At 41.4% G+C, this 24,127-nt stretch overlaps 1 protein-coding gene across 2 annotated transcripts in view; it reads left to right on the top strand.

Annotated features, from left to right (window-relative positions):
- The window catches only part of LOC120936160 (cytochrome P450 2K6-like), a 55,815-nt gene that overhangs the window by 5,647 nt on the left and 26,041 nt on the right, over positions 1-24,127 (top strand). For both annotated transcript variants that reach the window (XM_040348306.1, XM_040348307.1), the window contains exons 2-4: positions 10,968-11,164; positions 14,524-14,686; positions 21,080-21,229. In XM_040348306.1, coding sequence (XP_040204240.1) covers positions 10,991-11,164; positions 14,524-14,686; positions 21,080-21,229 — 487 coding nt within the window. In that variant the 5' untranslated portion in view covers positions 10,968-10,990. The remainder of the gene's footprint in view (positions 1-10,967; positions 11,165-14,523; positions 14,687-21,079; positions 21,230-24,127) is intronic.

Here is a 24,127-nt window from a genome sequence, read left to right as displayed (position 1 = left end):
CTCTCTATTGTTCTGCTCTTTTTTACTGTATTCTATTCTGCAAAGTTTTATTGTTGTTATGTTTTTTCATGCTTGCTTTTCAGGTATGTAATTTCTTTTACTGTTTTCAGGTACGCCATTCAGCTGTTGCGCGGACTTATTTATCTTGACAGCAACAGCGTTTGCTCCCACGATATATAAAGCCGCGACTCCAGTGCTGTAGGAGGTGATTTCACCACCACAGTTAAAAAAAGAGCATATATGCCGAAGCATGCGGGCCAGCAGGGGCGGAGGAGCGATTTTGCTCCTAATGCCGCGTACATTCGGTTGACATTCCTACGGAGGCTTTTCCCGTGGAAAAGTCTGACCATGTGTACACGGCATAGAAAAGTCCGACCGTGTGTACGCGGCATAGAAAGTCCGACCGTACGCGGCATAACTTTTTTGCGGGAGGATGCCCCCATGCTTTGGCATATATAATATTTTAGGCACAGGTTGCGTTTAAAAAATGTTTTATTTTTTACTATGTTTTTTTATAGGTATTTGCTTTGCAGGTATGGTATGATCTTACTGTTATACTGGAATGTTACTTTGTTTTATGTTAACCATCATTTGCTTAGCAGGTACGCCATCAGTTGCAGTGGGATTTATTTAGCGTGACAGCAACAGCGTTTGCTCCCACGATATATAAAGCCGCGACTCCAATGCTGTAGGAGGTGATTTCACCACTACAGTTCAAAAAAGAGCATATATGCCGGAGCATGGGGGCATTAGGGGCGGAGGAGCGATTTTGCTCCTAATGCCGCGTACATACGGTTGACATTCCTACGGAGGCTTTCCTGTGGAAAAGTCTGACCATGTGTACACGCATAGAAAAGTCCGACCGTGTGTACGCGGCATAGAAAGTCCGACCGTTCGCGGCATAACTTTTTTGCGGGAGGATGCCCCCCATGCTTCGGCATATATAAATGGCTGCATGTATGCCATCATTAGAAGTGGGTGGATGAAGGGAGGTATTCTATGGTGGGCATACCCACCGATCATCTTTTTTTTTGTTCAGCCAACAGACTGCATGAAAAAAAAAAAGATTACAATACATGTCCAACAAGAAACATCAACGTACTGGTATGTTTGCAGGACTTTGAATGGTTATACCAGAATGATGCCTGCGGGTTTAGGCATCATCTTGGTATCATTCTTTTCAGCCAGCGGTCGGCTTTCATGTAAAAGCAGTCCTAGCGGCTAATTAGCCTCTAGACTGCTTTTAACTTCAGTGGGAGGGAATGTCCCCCCCCCCAGATATAAACGGCGCCATTGAGAATATGGGAAAGCATTTTATCACACGATCTTGGTGTGGTCAGATGCTTTGAGGGCAGAGGAAAGATCTAGGGTCTAATAGACCCCATTTAAAAAAAAAAAGAGTACCTGTCACTAACTATTGCTATCATAAGGGATATTTACTTCCCTGAGATAACAATAAAAATGGTTAAAAAAATAAATAAATGGAAGGAACAGTTAACAAATAAAATAAAAAAGCGAAATAAATATATAAAAAATAAAAAATAAAAAAAAGCATCCCTGTCCCCCCCTGCTCTTGCGCAAGACGAACGCAAGCGTCGGTTCTGGAGTCATATGTAAACAGCAATTTGCACCATGCATGTGAGGTATCACCGCGAAGGCAGATCGAGGGCAGTCATTTTAGCAGTAGACCTACTCTGTAAATCTAATGTGGTAACCTGTAAAGGCTTTTAAGGCTTTTAAAAATGTATGTAGTTTGTCGCCACTGCGCGTTTGTGCGCAATTTTAAAGTATGTCGTGTTTGGTATCCATGTACTCGGCCTAAGATCATAATTTTTATTTCATCAATAATTTGGGCAATATAGTGTGTTTTAGTGCTTTAAAATAAAAAAAAAGTGTATTTTTTCCCCAAAAAATGCGTTTGAAAAAAACGCTGCGCAAATACTGTGTGGAAATTTTTTTTGCAACACCTACCATTTTTAATCTGTAGGGCCTTTGCTTTAAAAAAATATATAATGTTTGGGGGTTCAACTTTACTTTCTTGCAAAAAATAATATGTTTTTATGTAAACAAACAGTGTCAGAAAGGGCTTTTTCTTCAATGTGTTAGAAGAGTGGGTGATGTGTGACATAAGCTTCTAATTGTTGTGCTTAAAATGCCAGGACAATTGAAACCCCCCCAAATGACCCCCATTTTGGAAAGTAGAACCCCAAGCTATTTGCTGAGAGGCATCTTTAGTCCATGGAATATTTTAGATTTTGACCCAAGTTGCGGGGAAATATAATATATATATATATATATATTTTTTTTTGCGCAAAGTTGTCACTAAATGATATATTGCTCAAACATGCCATGGGCATATGTGGAATTACACCCCAAAAGGCATCTGCTGCTTCTCCTGAGTACGGGGATACCACATGTGTGAGACTTTTGGGAGCCTAGCCGCGTAAGGGACCCCAAAAACCAATCACCGCCTCAGGCTTTCTAAGGGTGTAATTTTTGATTTCACTCCTCACTACCTTTCACAGTTTCGAAGGCCTTAAAATGCCAAAATAGCACAAAAAAAACCAAATGACCCCATTTTGGAAAGAAGACACCCCAAGGAAACTGCTGAGAGGCATGTTGAGTCCATTGATTTTTTTTTTGTTTTGTCCAAAGTGATTGAATAATGTGAGAAAAAAAAAAAAAAGAAAAATGTGTCACTAAATGATATATTGCTCACACATGCCATGGTTATATGTGGAGTTGCACCCTAAATTACATTCTGCTGCTTCTCCTGAGTACGGGGATTACCACATGTTTGGACTTTTTGGGAGCCTAGCCGCGTACGGGACCCCGAAAACCAAGCACCGCCTTCAGCATTTCTAAGGGCGCAATATTTTGATTCACTCCTCACTACCTATCACAGTTTCGAAGGCCATAAAATGCCAAAATAGCACAAAAAACCCCCAAATGACCCCATTTTGGAAAGTAGACACCCCAAGCTATTTGCTGAGAGGCATGTTGAGTCCATGGAATATTTAATTTTTTTGCCCCAAGTGATTGAATCATGACCAAAAAAAATTAAAATAAAAAATGTACAAACATTGTCACTAAATGATATATTTCTCACACATGCCATGGTTATATGTGGAATTGCACCCCAAAATACATTCTGCTACTTCTCCTGAGTACGGGGATACCACATGTGTGGGACTTTTTGGGAGCCTAGCCGCGTATGAGACCCCGAAACCAAGCACCGCCTTCAAGATTTCTAAGGACATAATTTTTGATTTCACTCCACAAATCTTGAAGGCAGTGCTTGGTTTTCGGGGCCCCGTACGCGGCTAGGCTCCCAAAAAGTCCACACATGTGGTTATCCCCGTACTCAGGAGAAGCAGCAGAATGTATTTTGGGGTGCAATTCCACATATAACCGTGGCATGTGTGAGAAATATATCATTTAGTGACAACGTTTTGTATTTTTTTTTTTTTGGTCATTATTCAGTGACTTGGGGCCAAAAAATCAAATATTCCATGGACTCAACATGCCTCTCAGCAAATAGCTTGGGTGTTCTACTTTCCAAAATGGGGTCATTTGGGGGGTTTTGTGCTGTTTTGGCATTTTATTGCCTCGAAACTGTGATAGGTAGTGAGGAGTGAAATCAAAAATTTATGCCCTTAGAAATCCTGAAGGCGGTGATTGGTTTTCGGGGTCCCGTACGCGGCTAGGCTCCCAAAAAAGTCCCACACATGTGGTATCCCCGTACTCAGGAGAGCAGCAGAATGTATTTTGGGTGCAATTCCACATATAACCGTGGCATGTGTGAGAAATATATCATTTAGTGACAACGTTTTGTATTTTTTTTTTTTTGGTCATTATTCAGTGACTTGGGGCAAAAAAATTAAATATTCCATGGACTCAACATGCCTCTCAGCAAATAGCTTGGGGTGTCTACTTTCCAAAATGGGGTCATTTGGGGGGGTTTTGTGCTGTTTTGGCATTTTATTGCCTTCGAAACTGTGATAGGTAGTGAGGAGTGAAATCAAAAATTTTATGCCCTTAGAAATCTGAAGGCGGTGATTGGTTTTCGGGGTCCCGTACGCGGCTAGGCTCCCAAAAAGTCCCACACATGTGGTATCCCGTACTCAGGAGAAGCAGCAGAATGTATTTTGGGTGCAATTCCACATATGCCCATGGCATATGTGAGAATATATCATTTAGTGACAACGTTTTGTAAAAAAGTTTTTTTTTTTTTTTTTTGGTCATTATTCAATCACTTGGGGCCATAAAATTAAATATTCCATGGACTCAACATGCCTCTCAGCAAATAGCTTGGGTGTCTTCTTTCCAAAATGGGGTCATTTGGGGGGGTTGTGTGACATCTTGGCATTTTATGGCCTTCAAAACTGTGATAGGTAGTGATAGGTAGTGAGGAGTGAAATCAAAATGTATGCCTTAGAAATCTTGAAGGCGGGGTGCTTTGTTTTCGGGGCCCCGTACGTGGCTAGGCTCACAAAAAGTCCCACATATGTGGTATCCCCGTACTCGGGAGAAGCAGCAGAATGTCTTTTGGGGTGCAATTCCACATATAACTATGGCATGTGTGAGCAATATATCATTTAGTGACAACTTTGTGCAAAAAAAATCAGTTTGTCATATTCCCGCAACTTGTGTCAAATATAAAATATTCCATGGACTCGACATGCCTCTCAGCAAATAGCTTAGGGTGTCTACTTTCCAAAATGGGGTCATTTGGTTTTTTTTTTTTGCTATTTTGGCATTTTATGGCCTTCGAAACCTTGATAGGTAGTGAGGAGTGAAATCAAAAATTTGTGCCCTTAGAAATGCTGAAGGCGGTGCTTGGGTTTTGGGGCCCCGTATGCGGCTAGGCTCCCAAAAAGTCCCACACATGTGGTATCCCGTACTCAGGAGAAGCAGCAGAATGTATTTTGGGGTGCAATTCCACATATAACCATGGCATGTGTGAGAAATATATCATTTAGTGACAACTTTTTGTAACATTTTTTTTTTTTTTTTTTTTTTCGTCATATTCAATCACTTGGGACAAAAAATTAAATATTCAATGGACCTCAACATGCCTCTCAGCAGTTTCCTTGGGGTGTCTACTTTCCAAAATGGGGTCATTTGGGGGGGTTTTGTACTGCCCTGCCATTTTAGCACCTCAAGAAATGAGATAGGCAGTCATAAATAAAAGCTGTGTAAATTCCAGAAAATGTACCCTAGTTTGTAGACGCTATAACTTTTGCGAAAACCAATAAATATACGCTTATTGCGATTTTTTTTACTAAAGACATGTGGCTGAATACATTTTGGCCTAAATGTTTGACTAAAATTTAGTTTATTCGATTTTTTTTACTTTTTGTTATAAGAAAAATCATTTTTTTTTTCAAAATTTACGGTCTTTTTGCGTTTATATCGCAAAAAATAAAAATCGCAGAGGCGATCAAATACCATCAAAATAAAGCTCTATTTGTGGGAAGAAAGGACGCAAGTTTCGTTTCGGTACAACATTGCATGACCGCGCAATTACCAGTTAAAGCAGCGCATTGCCAAATTGTAAAAACACCTCTGGTCTTTAGACAGCGTATTGGTCCGGAGCTTAAGTGGTTAAATTTGGGACTTCCTTCCTTGGACTTTACATCATTTAGATTTGGTTGCGCTGCACCTTTTGATTATATATATATGACTGAGTAATTGTCTTTCAAAGTGTAACAGCGCTAAAGTCTGAAAACTGGCCTGGGCAGGGAGGGGGTGAATGTGTCTGGTTTTGAAGTGGTTAAAGAGGAATGATGTTCACCAAATAACCTGTGGCACTGCCACATGATTCTGGAACCTCACTGTGTAAAGAGGAATTTTATATCTATGCCATTTATTCAGTAAACTGAGTTTTTGGTTAAGTGTGTTAACCTTATGGGTAATTGACAGTAACACATAAATAAAGGAGAAGCAGCCAATAGGGCGGTGGTGGCTAGGGTGACCACATGTCCTGAATTCCCTGGGACAGTCCCGCATTTTTCAGTTCTGTCCTGGATCCTGAGCACCTTCATTCTGGGATAATACAGTGTCCCGGAGAGAAACTGACGTAGCCTCCCTTAGATCTACAGCGATCTACAGCGACTGCACCTACAATTGCACTATAAGTGGATTTGCCTTTCGTAAATAACACCCAATGTATTGTACATTACATAGTCCTGACCAAAGTGTTGATCATCCCAACAATTGCTGGTTTTAATGAAATTCTTCCTAAAGGTAGGCTCAGACAGAAAAAGTGATCACTTTTTGTGTGCAGAAAACATGTGTTGGAAACATTACAATAATTAAAAATGATCCTTTGTTCTGAGGCTTCTGTGTATCTGTGAGACTGTCACCTGTGACATAAGTAGGAGTATTTTGTGGCTATGAGGACTGTGATAAATGTGTGCAGGGTGTACAGCAACTAGGCACATAGTCTGTCTCCCCTCCTACTGTTAGGAAAAATCTGTCCTCTGCATCACTTACCACTGACCCTTGTCCTCTGCCCCTCTGACCCCTGTCCTCTGCCCCACTGACCCCTGTCCTCTGCCCCACTGACCCCTGTCCTCCATCTTTCTGACCCCTGTACCTACCCTACAAACTACCGACATTTTCTTTTGCCCTGCTTACCCAATGTATATTGCCCTGATGACCTCCCATCCTCTGCCCCATGACATTTTTTACAGCACCCCCACATCAGACAGGTTAGCTCCAATCCTGAGCCATACCACAATGCAAATTTTTAAGAAATAGTAAAAATTAAACTGATGACGTGCATTTCCTCCGTACTGCAGCAAAAAAAACCTGCTACTGACCACCAAAGTGTCAGTGTATGTAGAATTTGTATTCCTATTCAAATGCTTTATTCAACTCTGACCAGCAATGGGGGGGTTTGATATTAACGCAACTGGCCACCAATGTGGGGTGCGGTGGGGGGGTCAGGTTAAAAGCACAGCCAATGAATACCAACAAAGGGGGTTAAAAAACACTACTGATCAGTGATCATGAATGTGGCTGGTATTATTGCATCTACTAACATCAGTTCTGGGGGTTATTAATGTGGTCACCTACAACTATGCTAGGGATTATTACTGTGGCCACTTTTATAAATGTTAAATGAGATTACTAAGGCTACAACTGACAGTATTAATGGGGTTTATTTTACTCTCATCTTCTTTTCTTTTCTAACATTTTTAGGAGCTGAATGCATTACCTAACTGCAGGCTAGTGCTGTGACGTCTCTGGCAGGGATCTGTATGATTCTCATTACAGAGCATCTCACACATTTTTTTTTTTTTTCAACTTTATTTTGGAGTGACATCCAGTGCGGTGTGGAAAATTCAGACATGTCTTAGGTGTCCTTTTATGAAAGTGAGATCAGCGGTGATCCCGATTCTCACTGCTGATCTCAGGTCATACACAGTTTATGAAGCTGAGGTAATCAGTTGAGAACATGTTCTTCACTGATTATCTCACCACAGTGAGAATCTGTAACTCACTGTCACAGAAACGGCCAGTTTATGAAGGTGTGATCTCAGCACCTCACTGGCGATCTGTGACAGAATTCTCACTTTCTGATTCACCATCTCAGAGGTGGAGAATCAGAGTGAGAAGCGTGAAGCTGGCTGAGTATTGTGGAGGAAGAAGGAAGTCTTTTGACTTCCATGCTTCACACACAAGCAGCCATACAGTCAGATCACATCTTCTCCACTTATTACACACCCCAAAATTAGCAGGTTAGGAATTTATAGTGTATATATTATTATTATTATTATAAAGGATTTATATAGCGCCAACAGTTTACACAGCGCTTTACAACATCAGGGAAGACATTATAGTTACAATACAATTTAATACAGGAATGATCAGAGGGCCCTGCTTATATATATATATATATATATATATATATATATATATATATATATATATATATGTATACATCATCATATAGCATATATATGTGTGTGTGTATTTATTTCTATGTATATCTATTGTGGTGGAAATTTGAAGATGTATTTAATATGTATTGTCATAATGGCACCCAGTCTTAGTACTGTCACAACACGCTCTAAATAGAACTGACTGGGGCAGTCTGAGGCTGGTTGAATCTCATCTGGTAGTAGAAAATGTGTTGAGGTTGGAGTGTGATGTTTGCGGCGTGGGTGTATGTCCGCTGGCGAGGGGCCCTCTGTGCATTTAGCACCGACGATCGTTGAGGAGGGGATGCGCTCACTCCGCGGGCACACTAGTGGTTATGGACAGATGTGCGCCCTTATCTGGGTCTTGTCTGATCAGCAGGGCTTGCGATTCGTGGCGTACGCCTTTAGATAGCTTCCTTTCCACCTTAATAAGGGTATAATCTGGATATGCATTATTCTATGGAATGGCGCAGATTAGGATTCTATCAGGCGATTAATATGAGAGCTTATGATCGGTTAGAGGCAGGGGGGGCACTCCCTGCCACGCCCATAAGCCTTTAGCAGCATTGTATGTATTTCTATGCGTTGTATTGTATCCATTGTATTATATTCTATTCATGTATTCTATGGGACTTCCTGTTAGAAGGAACATCCTTATATGGTGTTAGCTGTGTCAGTGGAACATCATGTGTTAACCACTCCCATGAGGGAGGTGTTTAATGGGTGCAGTGAGCACTTCCTGTTTTGGGTAAATAAAGGGTGCTTGGCTGAGCCAGGAATGGCAGTGATGCTGGCAGAATGATATGAGAACAGGCTGGTGATGGTGTCTCTTTGTATGAATGGCAGAGAATGATGGTGAGTGAATCTATTTAGCTTAAATAAGCATTATTTCATTAAGACTGGATGCTGTGCTTTATAGCACAGGGCAAAATGGCGCTGTGCTCTGCGTACGGCCTATTTTGCCACCACACTATAGATATATATATAGATGTGTATATTTTATATATATATAAAATATGCACACACACACATATATATATATATTTCTATATAGAGATTATATATATATATATATATATATATATATATATATATATATATATATATAAATATATGTTTTATATTTATAAATAAATATATAAATAAATATTGTTTATATATATTTTATATATAAATAAATATTTTATATATATATATATATATATATATATATATATATATATATATATATATATATATATATATATATATATAAATTCTACCTGCATTAAAATGCTATTATTAAAGTAATTTTTATATAATTTTTTTATTTATTAGTAAAAAAAAAATTGTAAACCCTAGAATATGGTTTTACCCATGGACTGTTCTATTACAGTTATACAGGGTTTATATTTGTATACGTTATTAAAAATAAATAAAATGAATGATCATAAATGTATTTTTCATTTATATGAATGGTGTATAGCTGCATTACATATGTGGATTTCCGTTCATATACTATACACCATTCACATTTAAATAGGCACATGTATGAGCTTTAAATATTGATAAAAACAATGTATTTTAATAATTAGGTTAATGTATATTGTTTGGTAGGAATGTAACTTTATTATTTTATTAATATGTGGTGTATAATGTGTGCTGATTCGTGTTCAACTTTTGTATTTTTTACTTCCTCATACTGTAATCCCGCTATATCACACGAGATTACAGTGAGAGAAGCAGTTCTCAGGAGTTTGTAGATCGCTCCATGTTTAAAAAAATGCCAAAATATGCATAAATAATGCCAAAATTAGCAATTAAAAACACACATTTAAACAATGTGCCAAAATGTGTGTAAAAAAACTGAGTTAAAAAGCACTTATTATTTTCATGTAATAACACAGTCTTTTTAACTTTGGTTTCACTTTAAAAACTCAGCTGCTCTGTAATCACACAGGTGTATGAGGAGATCACAGGCAGACCCTCCCTCTTCTACTCAGATCTCAAGTGTTCTCAGAGGAAAAACTTCTCATCTATTCTCATTCTGAGAACAAATGTTCTCAGCTTCATAAACAGGGTGCCAGAGGAGAAGATTTTTTTCTGAGAACTGCTGAGAACTGAAATGAGATAAATTATCACCGTTTGATAAACGTACACCTTAATCCAGTGTGGAAGGGTCATTACACATAGTGTGAACAAGCCCTTACATGCAGGCCAAGTTGTCCGTCAAAAGTGAAAGTGACAGAGAATGGGACAATCTGCAACTCACCGCCCCCCATAGCGAGGACATGTGGATGTTGGGGGGTCATGGGGTCCCCCTCAATATCTATACTAGACCCTGTTAAGGACATCATGCTGTTATGGTTGTTAAGGACGAGGCAGCCTTCCGGCTCCCTAACAACCAGATATTCACTGGTTTTTAAGGGCGCTTGTGGGTGCCAGCTCCTTGATAACCAGATACATTTTATACATTCCTTAAATTTTACATGCCTGGACCACCACTTATTTAACACATGCATTTAATTATTTATTTTCTTTAGAGAATTGAGATTAACACTGTATCATGCAGTATTTACTGAGTGTTTTTGCTTTTTGAGGTAAATATCGCATAAAGGCATAGTAAATTAACATTTTCACTATCACATGCGATTTATGGGAAAAATGTGTCACGTGACCCAAATACTGATATGCTATTGTGAATTGATCCCCCTCTCAGTTTCTATTTTGAGGTCCTCTTGGGGGTGTTTCTCTTCACTTTCCACTGCAGAGATGCAACAGGAAGTGTAAAGAGATCTCTACAATGTGGGAGGGATTCCTCTGTTAGATAGATGTGACTGGAATAGGTGCCTTCATTGGAGGATTAACCATCCGCTCGTCTTGTGACATCTCAAAAATTTAGAATTTACATTTTTTTTTTCTGTTTTGATAACATGATCACCAAGACAAACAAAGTGGACACACATGCATAGTGTACAAATAGAGACAGACGTAAAAAAATTATAGCAGATCCAATTAGCTCCATTTACTCTGATGCTTTTGTTTTCCTTTCCTTAGATATCATTGGCAACACGCTCTCCATGGACCTTAGTGTAATCCTTTTATCTGTGGTGGTCATCCTTTTCTTGGCCAATGTTTACAGCAACCAGAAGAGACATAAACACAAGGATTTACCTCCTGGGCCCAAACCTTTACCCATCATTGGAAATCTGCACATGATTGACATGAAACAACCTTACAAAACATTTATGGAGGTAATACAGCCATCTTGTCAAACTCACAGATGTTCTCTTGCTTTAAAGGCCAACTTTGATATAAGGTTTTTTTAAAGAAAGGTATCAATATGGGGCATTGGCCTCGTACACACGCTCGTTTTTCTTTGCAAGAACCAGCAAGAAAATTGCTGGCAGAGCTTTCTTGCCGAGGAAACCGAGCTTGTGTACGAGGCTTTCAGGTTTCTCATCTGGAAATCTGCCCAGAATCTCAACAAGAAGAATAGAGAACATGTTCTCTATTTTTCTCGTCGTGAGATTCTCTGCAGTTTTCTTGCCGAGAAACCCGAGAGTGTGCATACTTACCTGTCGCCATGGAAACCTGCGCATGCTCGAAATGACTTTGACGCATGCGCGGTAGCTTCCTAGGCAAAGGTAGGGTGCAGCAAGCTGGCGGCGACGGCATCGAATTTGACAAGCGCATGCCATCATACGCAATGACATCACCGCTTTCTTTCCTTTCAAGAGAACCGTGGTTCTTTTGAAACAAGAGTCTTTACACTTGGGCGGCAAGAGATTCTTGCCAAGAATCTCGTCAGGGAAAACAACATTTTTTTCCTGACGAGATTCTTGCCCGTGTGTACAACGGCTATTTAGTCAACATTCCTTCTACCTTATGAACATGCCTTGCAGTGCTGAAAATAAGGCTCATATGATTCCTGGTTAAATAAATAGTATTTGCCCTCTTTTGAGTTTGTTGCTTCTTATATTGGTAACTCCACTTGCCATAGTGGCACATGAGCTATCTGTTTTTGCCAGGAACTTGTACCTGTAAACTATCCAGGAACAGCTGTACATTTATTTTTTGTGTTTTCTACCACATTCAACCAATTCCCTAATTTCTCCTGTTTCAGCACCTTGGGCATCACCAGCAACATTGGTATCACCTCCTATATATTTCCAGCTCAAATTGGGTCACCATAGTTGGGCTATAGACAGTTATTGATGCTGATTAGTGGCTTGCCTCTCAGGAGAGCATACCAGACCTTTAGCCATGAGTGGAAGGGCCTACCTTAATCCTGATTATCTTCCTTGTGTTGAGGCTTACTTAGTGCTTCTCTGATTGACAAGCCTATCTTTTTGAACACCGTTACCGAACCAAATTGTCAGAAAGTAGACCAATGGATTCCAAATAGCAGGACCAGATAGGGCAGCAGACAGCAAGGAGATTACTTCACATTGTACAGTGCTGTGGCTAGATGAAGATGGACTGAAGGACTTCCTTTGTCAAGCATAGGTGTGCGCAGCCTATTGCATTAGGGTGTGCACCCCAAAGCTCAAACACACATGAATGCCGCCTGCTGTCACAGGGAGGAGGCTCTGGTGGTGAGAGACAGTTGATTGGGAGCATTATACGTGACACCCTAAATACGAGTGTAATGTGTTCCTGAAATTGAACCTAGCCTTTAATATAATAGGGGCATTTACACTGGCCACCGACATCCCCCAACCACCCACCCGGTGCCGCCCCTGGATAATGCTAATTCACATGGGGTGATTAGGGTGTGCCCAGGCACACCCAGCACACTATGTGGCCACGCCTATGGTGTCAAGTAAAATGTTTTGTTCTTCTTGCTACTCCCTCTGGACAGGGAAGATACTGCAGTTACGTGAGACTATGGAGAATTAACACAGCAAAAATTGATAAGTTGAGCACACAAATTGTTATTTTCACCACCTTTCTTCCTGTTTTACTGGCTTAAAATGCAATGATTTACATGTTGGTTAAACAGGCCTAGTGTTGTATATCACTTTTTGTAATTAAAGAGTACATTTTTTCAGATTTACATCTGAGAAAAAAGTGGGACAGAGATTTGGTTCTAAAAGGGTGGCTCCCTCCAAATAGGGGTTGGGGCCATGAACAGGTACATAGAATAAACACCACAAGCATTAGATTAATTTCTGTGTCTACCACCATGTGCATGGAGGCCCCAATACCTGGGTTAGGAGAAACTTATGCTGATTCTGGGCTCCAACATGCTAACCACCAGTGAAAGGGCTTAATACAGACTGACAGACCATTATTGAAACATTGACCCTTAGGAAGGACGCTCCCTAGTATAGAGTTAAGGGGTCATTCTCTGGACTATTGGAATACTATCAACCGTATACCTTAATTACTACTGTTTATAAATGTGTTTTCCAACTGTGTATCTTATTTGCTACTAATTTTTTTGAGGGCTTGTTTTAATTTCTGGTTGATATTTATACAGTGTATATACATTATATTTACAATAAGTATCCACTCTTCAGTCTGAGGGTGTCAAGGAGCATGGTGCTGCTTGATGCTTGTAGAGTTGCAGGCTCTGAGCAGTGTGTCCATAGAGGGCGCAGGAGCGCCACTCCCTCTCGCTCCTGCACCACCACTGAATACAATACACAGATTCATGCGCCCCCCCCCCAAACATTTTGAGCACCAGCTGCCACTGGCTCTGAGTGCGAGGGACCTGAAGAAAAAGCAACTACTTTGGGGGTTGTAACAGGAGTCACTTCTGGGCACAGATTGAGCCAGGAAATAATGGACATATGTTGGATTGCGTTAACATGGGTCTGTAATCCACAATATATTCAAGAATGTCTGTAATAACTATTTACAGGTTGTTGATTCTGAACTCTACAGGTTAATTGAAAGAGTGACTCATTCAATGTGGGAACACCGACTGTTAGGTGTTAATGTCGTCTGCTACTGTGATGTAAATGAATGTTAGTATGGCTCCTAATAACCTTCCATTTTGTTGTGCTAATGGACACTGTATTGTGTGAAGTTCTATTGATGATAAATGTGGATTGTGAGTTAACACAGTCTAAAGGTCAGATGTCTAACTTATCAGCTGTAGTTAATTAGCTCATGTAAATTGTGTCTACTAAAGGAATGTGTATTGTATAGCAGGTGTCTATCTTGAAAGGCCATATCTCGGAGTCACGATTAGTTAATTGGCTCATGTAAATTAGATCAAGAGCTGGTGCCAGAAGGTCTACCAAAAAGATGTGTATTGAGCTACTTGTGTCATGTGGTGGGTGGAATTGAGTCATTGTTCATTTTGTGTTACTGACTGTATATAAAGAGCCTGAGTTTCTCATTAAAGAGTCTATTCGTTTTGAACCTCAAATATAGCGGTGTCTCATTATTGGGGTTTGTTTGCGTGACTGTGGAGTGTCAATAGCTGTATTGGGTTCGGAATGGAATATCTTAAACGGATTTAACCCCTGTCCCATTTGGGGTTCCGTTACAGGGGTACACAGGCATTGAAGAATGAATGATGTGTTTACACATAATAGTGGAGGATTTCCTTAACACTAATATTGTTAATGATGTCTTCTTCTGTATGTTGCATTTACAGCTGTCTAAGAAGTATGGCACAGTATTAACTATTCATTTCGGAATGGCAAGAGTCATTGTCTTGTGCGGCTATGACACTGTTAAAGATGCTCTACTCAACCATGGTGAAGAATTTTCTAACAGACCAAAGATGCCAATATTTTCCAAAACTACAGACGGCAATGGTAATCTTTTTTTTATCTTTAGTAAATAGCAATTAATCTGATTCATGTAATTGAGCTTTGGCCTCATGCACACTGGACTTTAAAATAACGTTATAAAAATGGCAGCAGCTTTGCAGTGAGTTTTTTTAACTTTTTTCAGCTTTTTTCAAAGTTTTTGCAATAGCGTTTTTTTAGTGTTTATTGGCGTTTTTTAGCATTTTCCAGAGTTAGCTTTTTTTTGGCGTTTTTTTTAAGTTTTTTTTTTCAATGGATCAAAAACATTAAAAACCACTGGGGAGCGACCTTTTTTTTCCGTTTATCTGCGTTTATCGGCGTTTATCAGCGTTAGATCGTTTTTACAGCTGAAAAACATCTCTCAGAACCCACTATTTTTTTATTTATTTTTTTACTGCTCAAAAACACCACTGCCCAAAACTGCTGATAACCGCCTATGTGTGCATGGACACATAGGCTCCATGCACACTGGACACTAAAATAATGTTATAAAAACGCCAGTAGCTTTGCAGGGAGTCTTTCAATGTTTTTTAATGTTTTGCAATAGCGTTTATTAGCGTTTTTCAGCGTTAGCATTTTTTTTTCTTTTTTTTTCAAAGGATCAAAAACACAAAAAAATGCTGGCGAGAGTTGTTGAGCGTTTATTAGCGTTTGATGTTTTTTACCGATTTTCGGGCATTCAGAAAAAAGCCCATTAACTCCACTGCTCATTAAAGCTGAAAAACGTCCATGTGTTCATAGACACATAAGCTAACATAGTTTATGGGCTTAAAAAAAAAAAAAATGCCCAAGCTCCAATAAACTGAAGTTTATCAGCTCCAGTGTGCATGGAGCCATGGGATAACAGGATGGAGAGTTTAATGACTGTAGAAAAACGTCTACTACCAAAAACAGCTGCTGTATAAACGTCAAGAAACTTCCAAAAACGTCCGGTGTGCATGAGGCCTTAATGCAGAAAACGTGTTGATCCGTCCAGAAATCCAATAATTTTCATTTTCCTTTTCTGTGCTCACTTTTATCAGTTAGCAATGTTTCCAACTATCTCTGTGTATTACAGAACACCTTCCCCTATGTTGCAAAGAGACATGGGGGGATGGCATATCATCCGTGTGTGCAATGTATGGGGGTGGGGCCCATTGTTCACTAACACACAATGCACACATCGAGATGCTGTAACTCCTCCCCTCTCCTCACTATCCCCTAAAATTCCACTCTTCTGTGCCCCCTCCCATAGCACCGATCCCCTGTGGCTCCCCTGTAGCTGCTGATTTCTCCTCCTCTCCCTTCCTGCCGGAATCAAGTACTGCAAGGGAGATACAGGAGGATTTAACAGTGAAAATAGACCCCCCACTTTGACTGCCCCCTGTACTGTCCCCTTCCCACACTGATCCCCCAGTGCTCCCTTCCTGCAGAGGTGTATGCTGGCTTCCCCCCTCCCCCTCCCGTTGGCTGTTGCTGCTGGAGCGGGATGATCAGTGTCTCAGGATGGAGAGCAGTGGGGGGGGGGGGGTAGCTGGTATACATATCATGCTTACCAGCCCCTTCCTGAATGAACACAATGAGTGATCGGTACCCACTGCTCCTGTGTTTATTCATCGCTGAAACACAGTAAACAGTGCTTCAGTTTGTGAATGAATATTTATTCATTTGTAGTGCAGCTGAGGCCCTTAGGCCCTGTTGTTGCCCCCCAACCCCCCCCCCCCACCCAATAAATAAATAAATAACACTGCAAAAAAAAAAATAGTAAGGCTTTGTTCACACAGGGCATGTTACATACAAGGCTGTGTTTTCCCACACAGGGATGCACAGGTGTTCCCTGGGTCTCTGTGTAGGCAGTCCTGTTCATGTCAATTGAGAAGCACAGTCACTGCTCTGGATTTTACTTCCATGTGGGTGCAAGTGCATGCTTTTGAACTCACACTTTCTGCAATCAAGGCTGTGCATCCACACTCACACAGATGTCAGATTGGCAGCAGTTTAGTCAAAATTCCAATCACACACCTTCCTGGAAAAACGTCTCATAGAGGAAAGGTGGGTGCTGAAACGATCACCAGCTGAGCACTGGCACCATCAAACAAACAAACATATTCGCCAGCACACCATGGATGGATCGTAGATTACGTCCAAAAATTTAATGCAAAACAAACATCACAATAGTGAAATGTTTCAAGGTCACACAGGACCTCTTCGTCAGGCGAGTGATAAAAAAAGTGACTGTGTCCATGCACCCGCTGCATCCCATTTGACATGCATGGTACTGCCTGCACTGGGATGCATGGAAGGCCTGTGCACCCCTGTGTGTATAAACATGGCCCTCACACGGATGTACACTATAATACGCCCCATGTGAATGAGACCTTAGTAGGAATTTATTCAGAATTTTGTAAGTTATGTTGTGTTTATGTGTACTTATAATGATTTTAGTGTATTTTGAGTGAAAAAAGTGAATTGAAAAATCGGAGAGACTAAAAAATCAACTATTGCAGGGATTGCACTGGGGGTCAGTCTGTCCCCAGTGCAATACCCCTAGAACAGTCTGACTGACCTAGGGGGTTGTACAGGGGGACAGACTGAGCTCAGAAGGGTTATACTGAGGGACAAAGTGACCTGGTAGGGGGTGGGGGGTTATACTGGATGGCAGACTGACCAGGAGGGATTATACAAGTGGGCAGACTGACCTGGGTGGGATTATTCTGGGGGACAGACTGAGTTTGGGAGGGATTGTACTTGGGGGGAATATGCAGGGGCAGAGAATGACCTTGGGGGGAGGATTGTACTGAAAGACAAACTGACGTGGAGGGGGATTATACTGAGGGACAGATTGACCTGGGGGAGAGGATTGTACTGGGGGACAGACTGAGTTTGGGAGGGATTGTACTGGTGGACACATTGACCTGGGAGAGGGGGAGGGATTATACTAGGGCAGTGGCGGTTCGTCCATAGAGGGCGCTGGAGCGCCGCCCCCTCTGGCTCTCACCGCCACTGAGTCTAATAACATAGATTCATGCATTGCACGAATCTATGTTATTATCGCCAATGCCGCTGTTCTATTCAGATGGTCGGTGCTCATGTCCGGCCATCTGAATAACGGCAGCTGGTTGGCTGTACGGAAGTGCCTATCAGAGCCAACGGCTCTGATAGGCTTTTCCGAGTACAGCCCTCGGGTCCCGGAAGCTTATACAAGGAACACACTAGGGATGTTCTCCTTGGATAAGACTGACAGGCGTCTCAGTCAATCAGGTTGGCTGATTCTGGCTACCGGTAACCTGATTGGCTGAGACGCCTGTCAGTCATCGAGGGCGGTAGAAGACATTGAGGGACCTGGATGGCTGACTCCAGTAAAGGTAAGTGCCGGGCGGGGGGGGAAAGGGGCACTTTACAGGGCACAGCGGCGACATCAATGGGCACAGTGGTGACAATAGGCACAGTGGGGACAATGGGCACAGTGGGGACAATTAAAGGGCACATCGGCGACAATTAAAGGGCACAGCGGTGACAATTAAAAGGCACAGTGGTGACAATTAAAGGGCACAGTGGTGACAATTGATGGCACAGTGGCTGTGTTTGATGGCATGGCACAGTGGCTGCGTTTGATGGCATGGCACAGTGGTGACAATTGATGGCACAGTGGCTGCGTTTAATGGCATGGCACAGTGGTGCGAATTGATGGCACAGTGGCTGCGTTTTATGGCATGGCACAGTGGTGACAATTGATGGCACAGTGGCTGCGTTTGATGGCATGGCACAGTGGTGACAATTAATGGCACAGTGGCTGCGTTTGATGGCATGGCACAGTGGTGACAATTGATGGCACAGAGGCTGCATTTGATGGGCACAGTGAGGCTGCAATTTTTTTTTTCGTTTGCAGCCCCCCCAAAAAATTTGAGCACCAGCCACCACTGTACTAGGGACAGACTGACCCGGGGGGGGGGGGGGGTTGTTCTTCGGGACAAACTGTCTTGAGAGAATTATACTTTGGGACAGATTGACCTGAAAGGGGGAGGGATAAATATACTGAAGGGCAGACTGACCTGGGGGAATTAAACTGGGGGACAGATAGACCTGGGGAGGGGGAATTATGCTGGGGGACAGTCTGACCCAGGGGGGGTTGTACTGGGGGAGACACTGGCTTTGTTTTATTTAACCACACCCATCATTAGCACAATTTGGCCACACCCACTGCTCACATTAGCACGCTATGCGTGTTGCATGACTATTCTACTTGGTTTGCCCAAGGGTGCCAAAGTCTTTTACAATCCTATATGTCCCTGGCACAATGAAAACCTCACCCACTCTTCACTGTGGCACACTAATGACAGCACAGGTTTTTGTAGGCCCAATGATTTCATAAAATGCCCCTGGTGTTGCTGGCAGAATCACCAAATAATAAAGGAAAAAGCCTGGGAAAAAAAATACAACTAATGCAGGCTTCACATTACCTTCTATTGTAATGAAATGTTTTGAGAAATCTATTTTAAATCATATTAAACAATGTATTACACTGAAGATGGATAGATACCAGTTTGCCTTTAAAAACATATACTCACAGATGATGATATTGCACTTTCCTTACAGTCTGTATTGACTCACTTAGAAAACAAAAATAATTATGGCCATATGTGTTTATTGATTTTAGTTCAGTGTTTAACCACTTCAGCCCCGGAAGAATTTACCCCCTTCCTGACCAGAGCATTTTTTGCGATTCGGCACTGCATCGCTTTAACTGACAATTGCGCGGTCGTGCAATGTTGTACCCAAACAAAATTGACATCCTTTTTTTCCCACAAATAGAGCTTTCTTTTGGTGGCACTTGATCACCTCTGCAGTTTTTATTTTTTTGCGCTATGAACAAGAAAAAGGATGGACATTTGGAAAAAAAAAACAATATTTTTTACTTTTTGCTATAATAAATATCCCCAAAAAATCTATATTAAAAAAAATAATTCCTCAGTGTAGGCCGATATGTATTCTTCTACATATTTTTGGTAAAAACAATTACAATAAGTGTATGTTGATCGGTTTGCACAAAAGTTATAGCGTCTACAAAATAGGGGATCGTTTTATGGCATTTTTATTATTATTATTTGTTTTACTAGTAATGGCAGCGATCATCGATTTTTATTGGGACTGCGACATTATGGCGGACACATCGGACACTTTTGACACTATTTTGGGACCATTGTCATTTATACAGCAAACAGTGCTATAAATAGCCACTGATTACTGTGTAAATGATACTGGTAGGGAAGGGGATAAACATTAGGGGGCGATCAAGGGTTTAAGTGTGTCCTAGGGAATGATTTTAACTGTGGGGGGATGGGCTACCACTGACATGACAGCAATCACTGCTCCCAATGACAGAGAGCAGTAGATTCCTGTCATGTCACTAGGCAGAACAGGGAAATACTGTACCTTGTTTACATGATCATGGGCCGCCAGCGAACATCGAGTTCACAGGTTTGATTTACTGAGTATCAAAGAACTGGGAAAGGGGAAATAGCTTCTTTCTGTGATCAGTATGGCTCTTGAATGCTGGAGGGTTTTTGGAATAAACTAAATTAAGGGGGGTATGTATTTATTATGACATGTGTGTGGTATTTCTGTTCTTTTGGATATCCTGTTTTCTGCATACAATGGAAAGTTAAGGTCGCAGGATAAGATAAAGTACTGTATTTATTGGCATATAACACTCATTTTTTTACCCAAAAAATAAAGGGTAAACTGTGCCTGCATGTTATACGCGGGGGCTGTGGAACATTTTTTTTTCCTGAAACGTTCCTCTTAGGCCGGGTACTAACGACCATCGGACATGTCTGCTGGGGGATTTTGGTCTGATGTGTGTACACACCATCAGACCAAATTCCCCGCGGACAGAATATGCGGTGAGGACGCGGTGACGTGGCAGCGATGTGGCGGCGACAATGATGCAGCGACGTGCACGAACCCGGAAGTTCAATGCTTCCACGCATGCATCAAATCACTTCGACGCCATGCGCGGGTTCTCGGGCCAGCGAACATGTCCGATGAGTTGTACTAACCATCGGACATGTCCGACAGACAGCTTTCCAGCGGACATGTTTCTTAGCATGCTAAGAAACATTTGTCTGCTGGAAACCTGTCCGCTAGGCCAGGAATCCCGTCCTCTAGGCCGTACACACGGTCGGACATGTCCACGGAAACTGGTCCGCGGACCAGTTTCAGCAGACATGTTCGGTCGTGTGTACGAGGCCTTAAAGTTAGGGTGCGTGTTATACACCTGTGCGATAAATACGGTAAACACTAGGACCCATTTGTGATTCTTATCAACAGTCCTGGTTCTGTATTTTGGGCAGCATTTGTATCCAGCAGTTATATTTGTTGACACAAAAAAAATTTATATATTGCATTCTTCTTGTTTAGGTCTTTTTTTTTCTAACGGTGAGAGCTGGAAGGCAATGAGAAGATTCGCTCTTTCAACGCTCAAAGACTACGGGATGGGAAAAAAAGCTATAGAAGACAAGATTAGTGAAGAAGCCAAATATCTAGTGCAGACACTGAATTCTTATGGAGGTGATTGTTTTGATACATCTTTGTCTTTCTTATTATTAATTTTATGGGAGAAAAAAAAAGCCCTAAGGCTGACGCTGCGCTAAATAATTGTGAGTGATAAGTGAATAAAGTGTAAAGGAGCAGCTGGCACTAAAGTTCAGTACAAAAACTCAAATGAAATAAAAAGTAAAAAAGGTGCAGCGCTATTGGTGAACATTAATACATGATACATAAAATTATTTAAATAAACAATGAAGTGTTGAAAAAAATGACCGTTGCGCTGGAAATGACGCAATCGGGCGTCCCGGGCGTAAACAGGAACTGCACAGAAATGCCCAGACACGCCCCGCACGAAAGGACCGCCCAACAGAAAAGACAGTCGACTGTCTTTTCTGTTGGGCGGTCCTTTGTGCTGGGGCGTGTCTGGGCATTTCTGTGCAGTTCCTGTTTACGTCCGGGACGCCCGATTGCGTCATTTCCAGCGCGCCGGCCAATCGTCACTTCCAGGTTCCCCATCGAGGAAGCGTGCAGCGGCTGTGGGCTTCGTTCTCTGCTGGCATTTCACATCGCAGCACCAGTTTTCCTGAGTTATCCCTGGATCTATCTCTAAGTTATTCCTGGATTTATTGGCTGCTGTTCAGATTGGTTTTGGGGACACCATTATCCCTGGGCTTGATGAGACTGGTGCAAAACAGTCTTTATTTCTGGTAAGCAGGCAATCTTATTTATGGGTGTTTGAAGACATGACTCTGGCTGGGGAAGACTGGCGTTCATTCATCACATTTCTGGAATTAATTGGCACTTTGGTTATTAACCCTTTACACAGATTTTCTTTTTTTCATGAATGGGAACCTGTTCTCTATTTTATCGTCGTGATTCTTGGCAATGTTTTCCTGCCGAGAAACCCGAGCGTGTGTATGCTTACCTGCCTCCATGGAAACCCGCGCATGCTCGAAATTACTTTGACGCATGCATGGTAGCTTCCAAGGCATAGGTGGCTAAATGGCGGTGACAGCATTGAATGTGAGAAGCGCATTCTCCTCATAGTAGTCAATGACGTCACCACGTTCGTGCCATTCAAAAGAACGGCGGTTCTTTTGAATCGTACGTGTGTACACTCGGCCGGCAAGAAAATCTTGCCAGGAATCTCGTCAGGAAAAGCAACGTTTTTTCCTGACGAGAATCCCAGCCATGTGTACAGGGCTTTCACTTTTATTTACTGTTGGATTTTTTTTGGGATCTGCATTTGTTGTTAGAATGATCATATAGGTCCTTCCTTGCTAGCCATGTCCTTGTGTTCCTCTATGGGCAGATCAGACTGTCACTTCTCATTCTTGGGGATTTGTTTTCCATGATGATTATCATATCTGACACATATGGGCGCTTAAACCCATCATAAATGCTGATATCATGTGAGGAACATTAGAAGTGAACAATGAGATCGACATACTAACACTACTCTCAACTGAGCAATTGGATATACTGTATGAAAAGATGGCTGTTGGCATTGAACATCAAGGACTCATTTTTAATGGAAAATAATCAAACTATCTTCATCAGATATGATAATGTCCCAATCTAGGTCTTTATATTTGTGGTGAGGAATTCTGACATCACCAAGATACTGGCACTGAATAAAAATTACTTAAAGCGGGAGTTCACCCGAAAAACAATTTTTAACATTAGATTGAGGCTCATTTTGTCAAGGGGAATTGGGTGTTTTTTTTTAAATCTAAGCAGTACTTACCGTTTTAGAGAGCGATCTTCTCCGCCGCTTCCGGGTATGGTCTTCGGGACTGGGCGTTCATATTTGATTGACAGGCTTCCGACGGTCGCATACATCGCGTCACGAGTATCCGAAAGAAGCCGAACGTCGGTGGGGCTCTATACGGCGCCTGCGCACCGACGTTCGGCTACTTTCGGAAAATCGTGACGCGATGTATGCGACCGTCGGAAGCCTGTCAATCAAATAGGAACGCCCAGTCCCGCAGCCCATACCCGGAAGCGGCGGAGAAGATCTATCTCTAAAACGGTAAGTACTGCTTCGATTTAAAAAAAAAAACACCCGATTCCCCTTCACAAAATGAGCAGGAATCTAATGTTAAAAATTAAGTTTTAGGGTGAACCTCCACTTTAAGACAACACATGACACTTTATATTACCTGCAAAAATATATATATATATAAAATCTAGCTTGGGTGCTTGTGATGAAAAGACATTTACAAATAGTATTACTACATTGCCATATAATTTATTAACGGGTTCAGCCCCAGAAGGTTTACCCCCCTTCATGACCAGACCATTTTTTGCGATATGGCACTGCGTTACTTTAACTGAAATTTCGCAGTCGTGCAATGCTGTACCCAAACAAAATAAATTAAATTTTTCCCACAAATAGAACTTTCTTTTGGTGATATTTGACCACCTATGCATTTAAAAAAAAAATTGCGCTACAAAAAAAAAAAGACCGAAATTTTGATAAAAAAACAATAATTTTTACTTTTTGCTATAAAACATTCCCAATAAAAAAATGAAAAAAATCGAATTTCTTCATCAGTTTAGGCCAATGTGTATTCTGCTTCATGCTTTTGGTAAAACAAAATCCCAATAAGCGTATATTGTTTAGTTTGTGCAAAAGTTATAGCGTCTACAAAGTGGGATATATTTATGGATTTTTTTTTTTACTAGTAATGGTGTTAATCAGAAATTTTTTGTGGGACTGCGACATTGCAGCGAACAGATCGGACACTTTTAACTTTTTTGGGGCCCATTGACATGTATACAGCGATCAGTGCTATAAAAATGCCCTAATTACTGTGTAAATGTCACTGGCAGGAAAAGGGTTAACAGTAGGGTGTGATCATGGGGTTAAATGTGTTCCCTGGGATGTGTTTCTAACTATGGGGGATAGGACTGACT

This window comes from Rana temporaria, chromosome 4, assembly GCF_905171775.1.
Source record: "Rana temporaria chromosome 4, aRanTem1.1, whole genome shotgun sequence".
Classification (NCBI taxonomy): Eukaryota; Metazoa; Chordata; class Amphibia; order Anura; family Ranidae; genus Rana; species Rana temporaria.
This window is presented reverse-complemented; position numbering and strand designations above follow the sequence as displayed.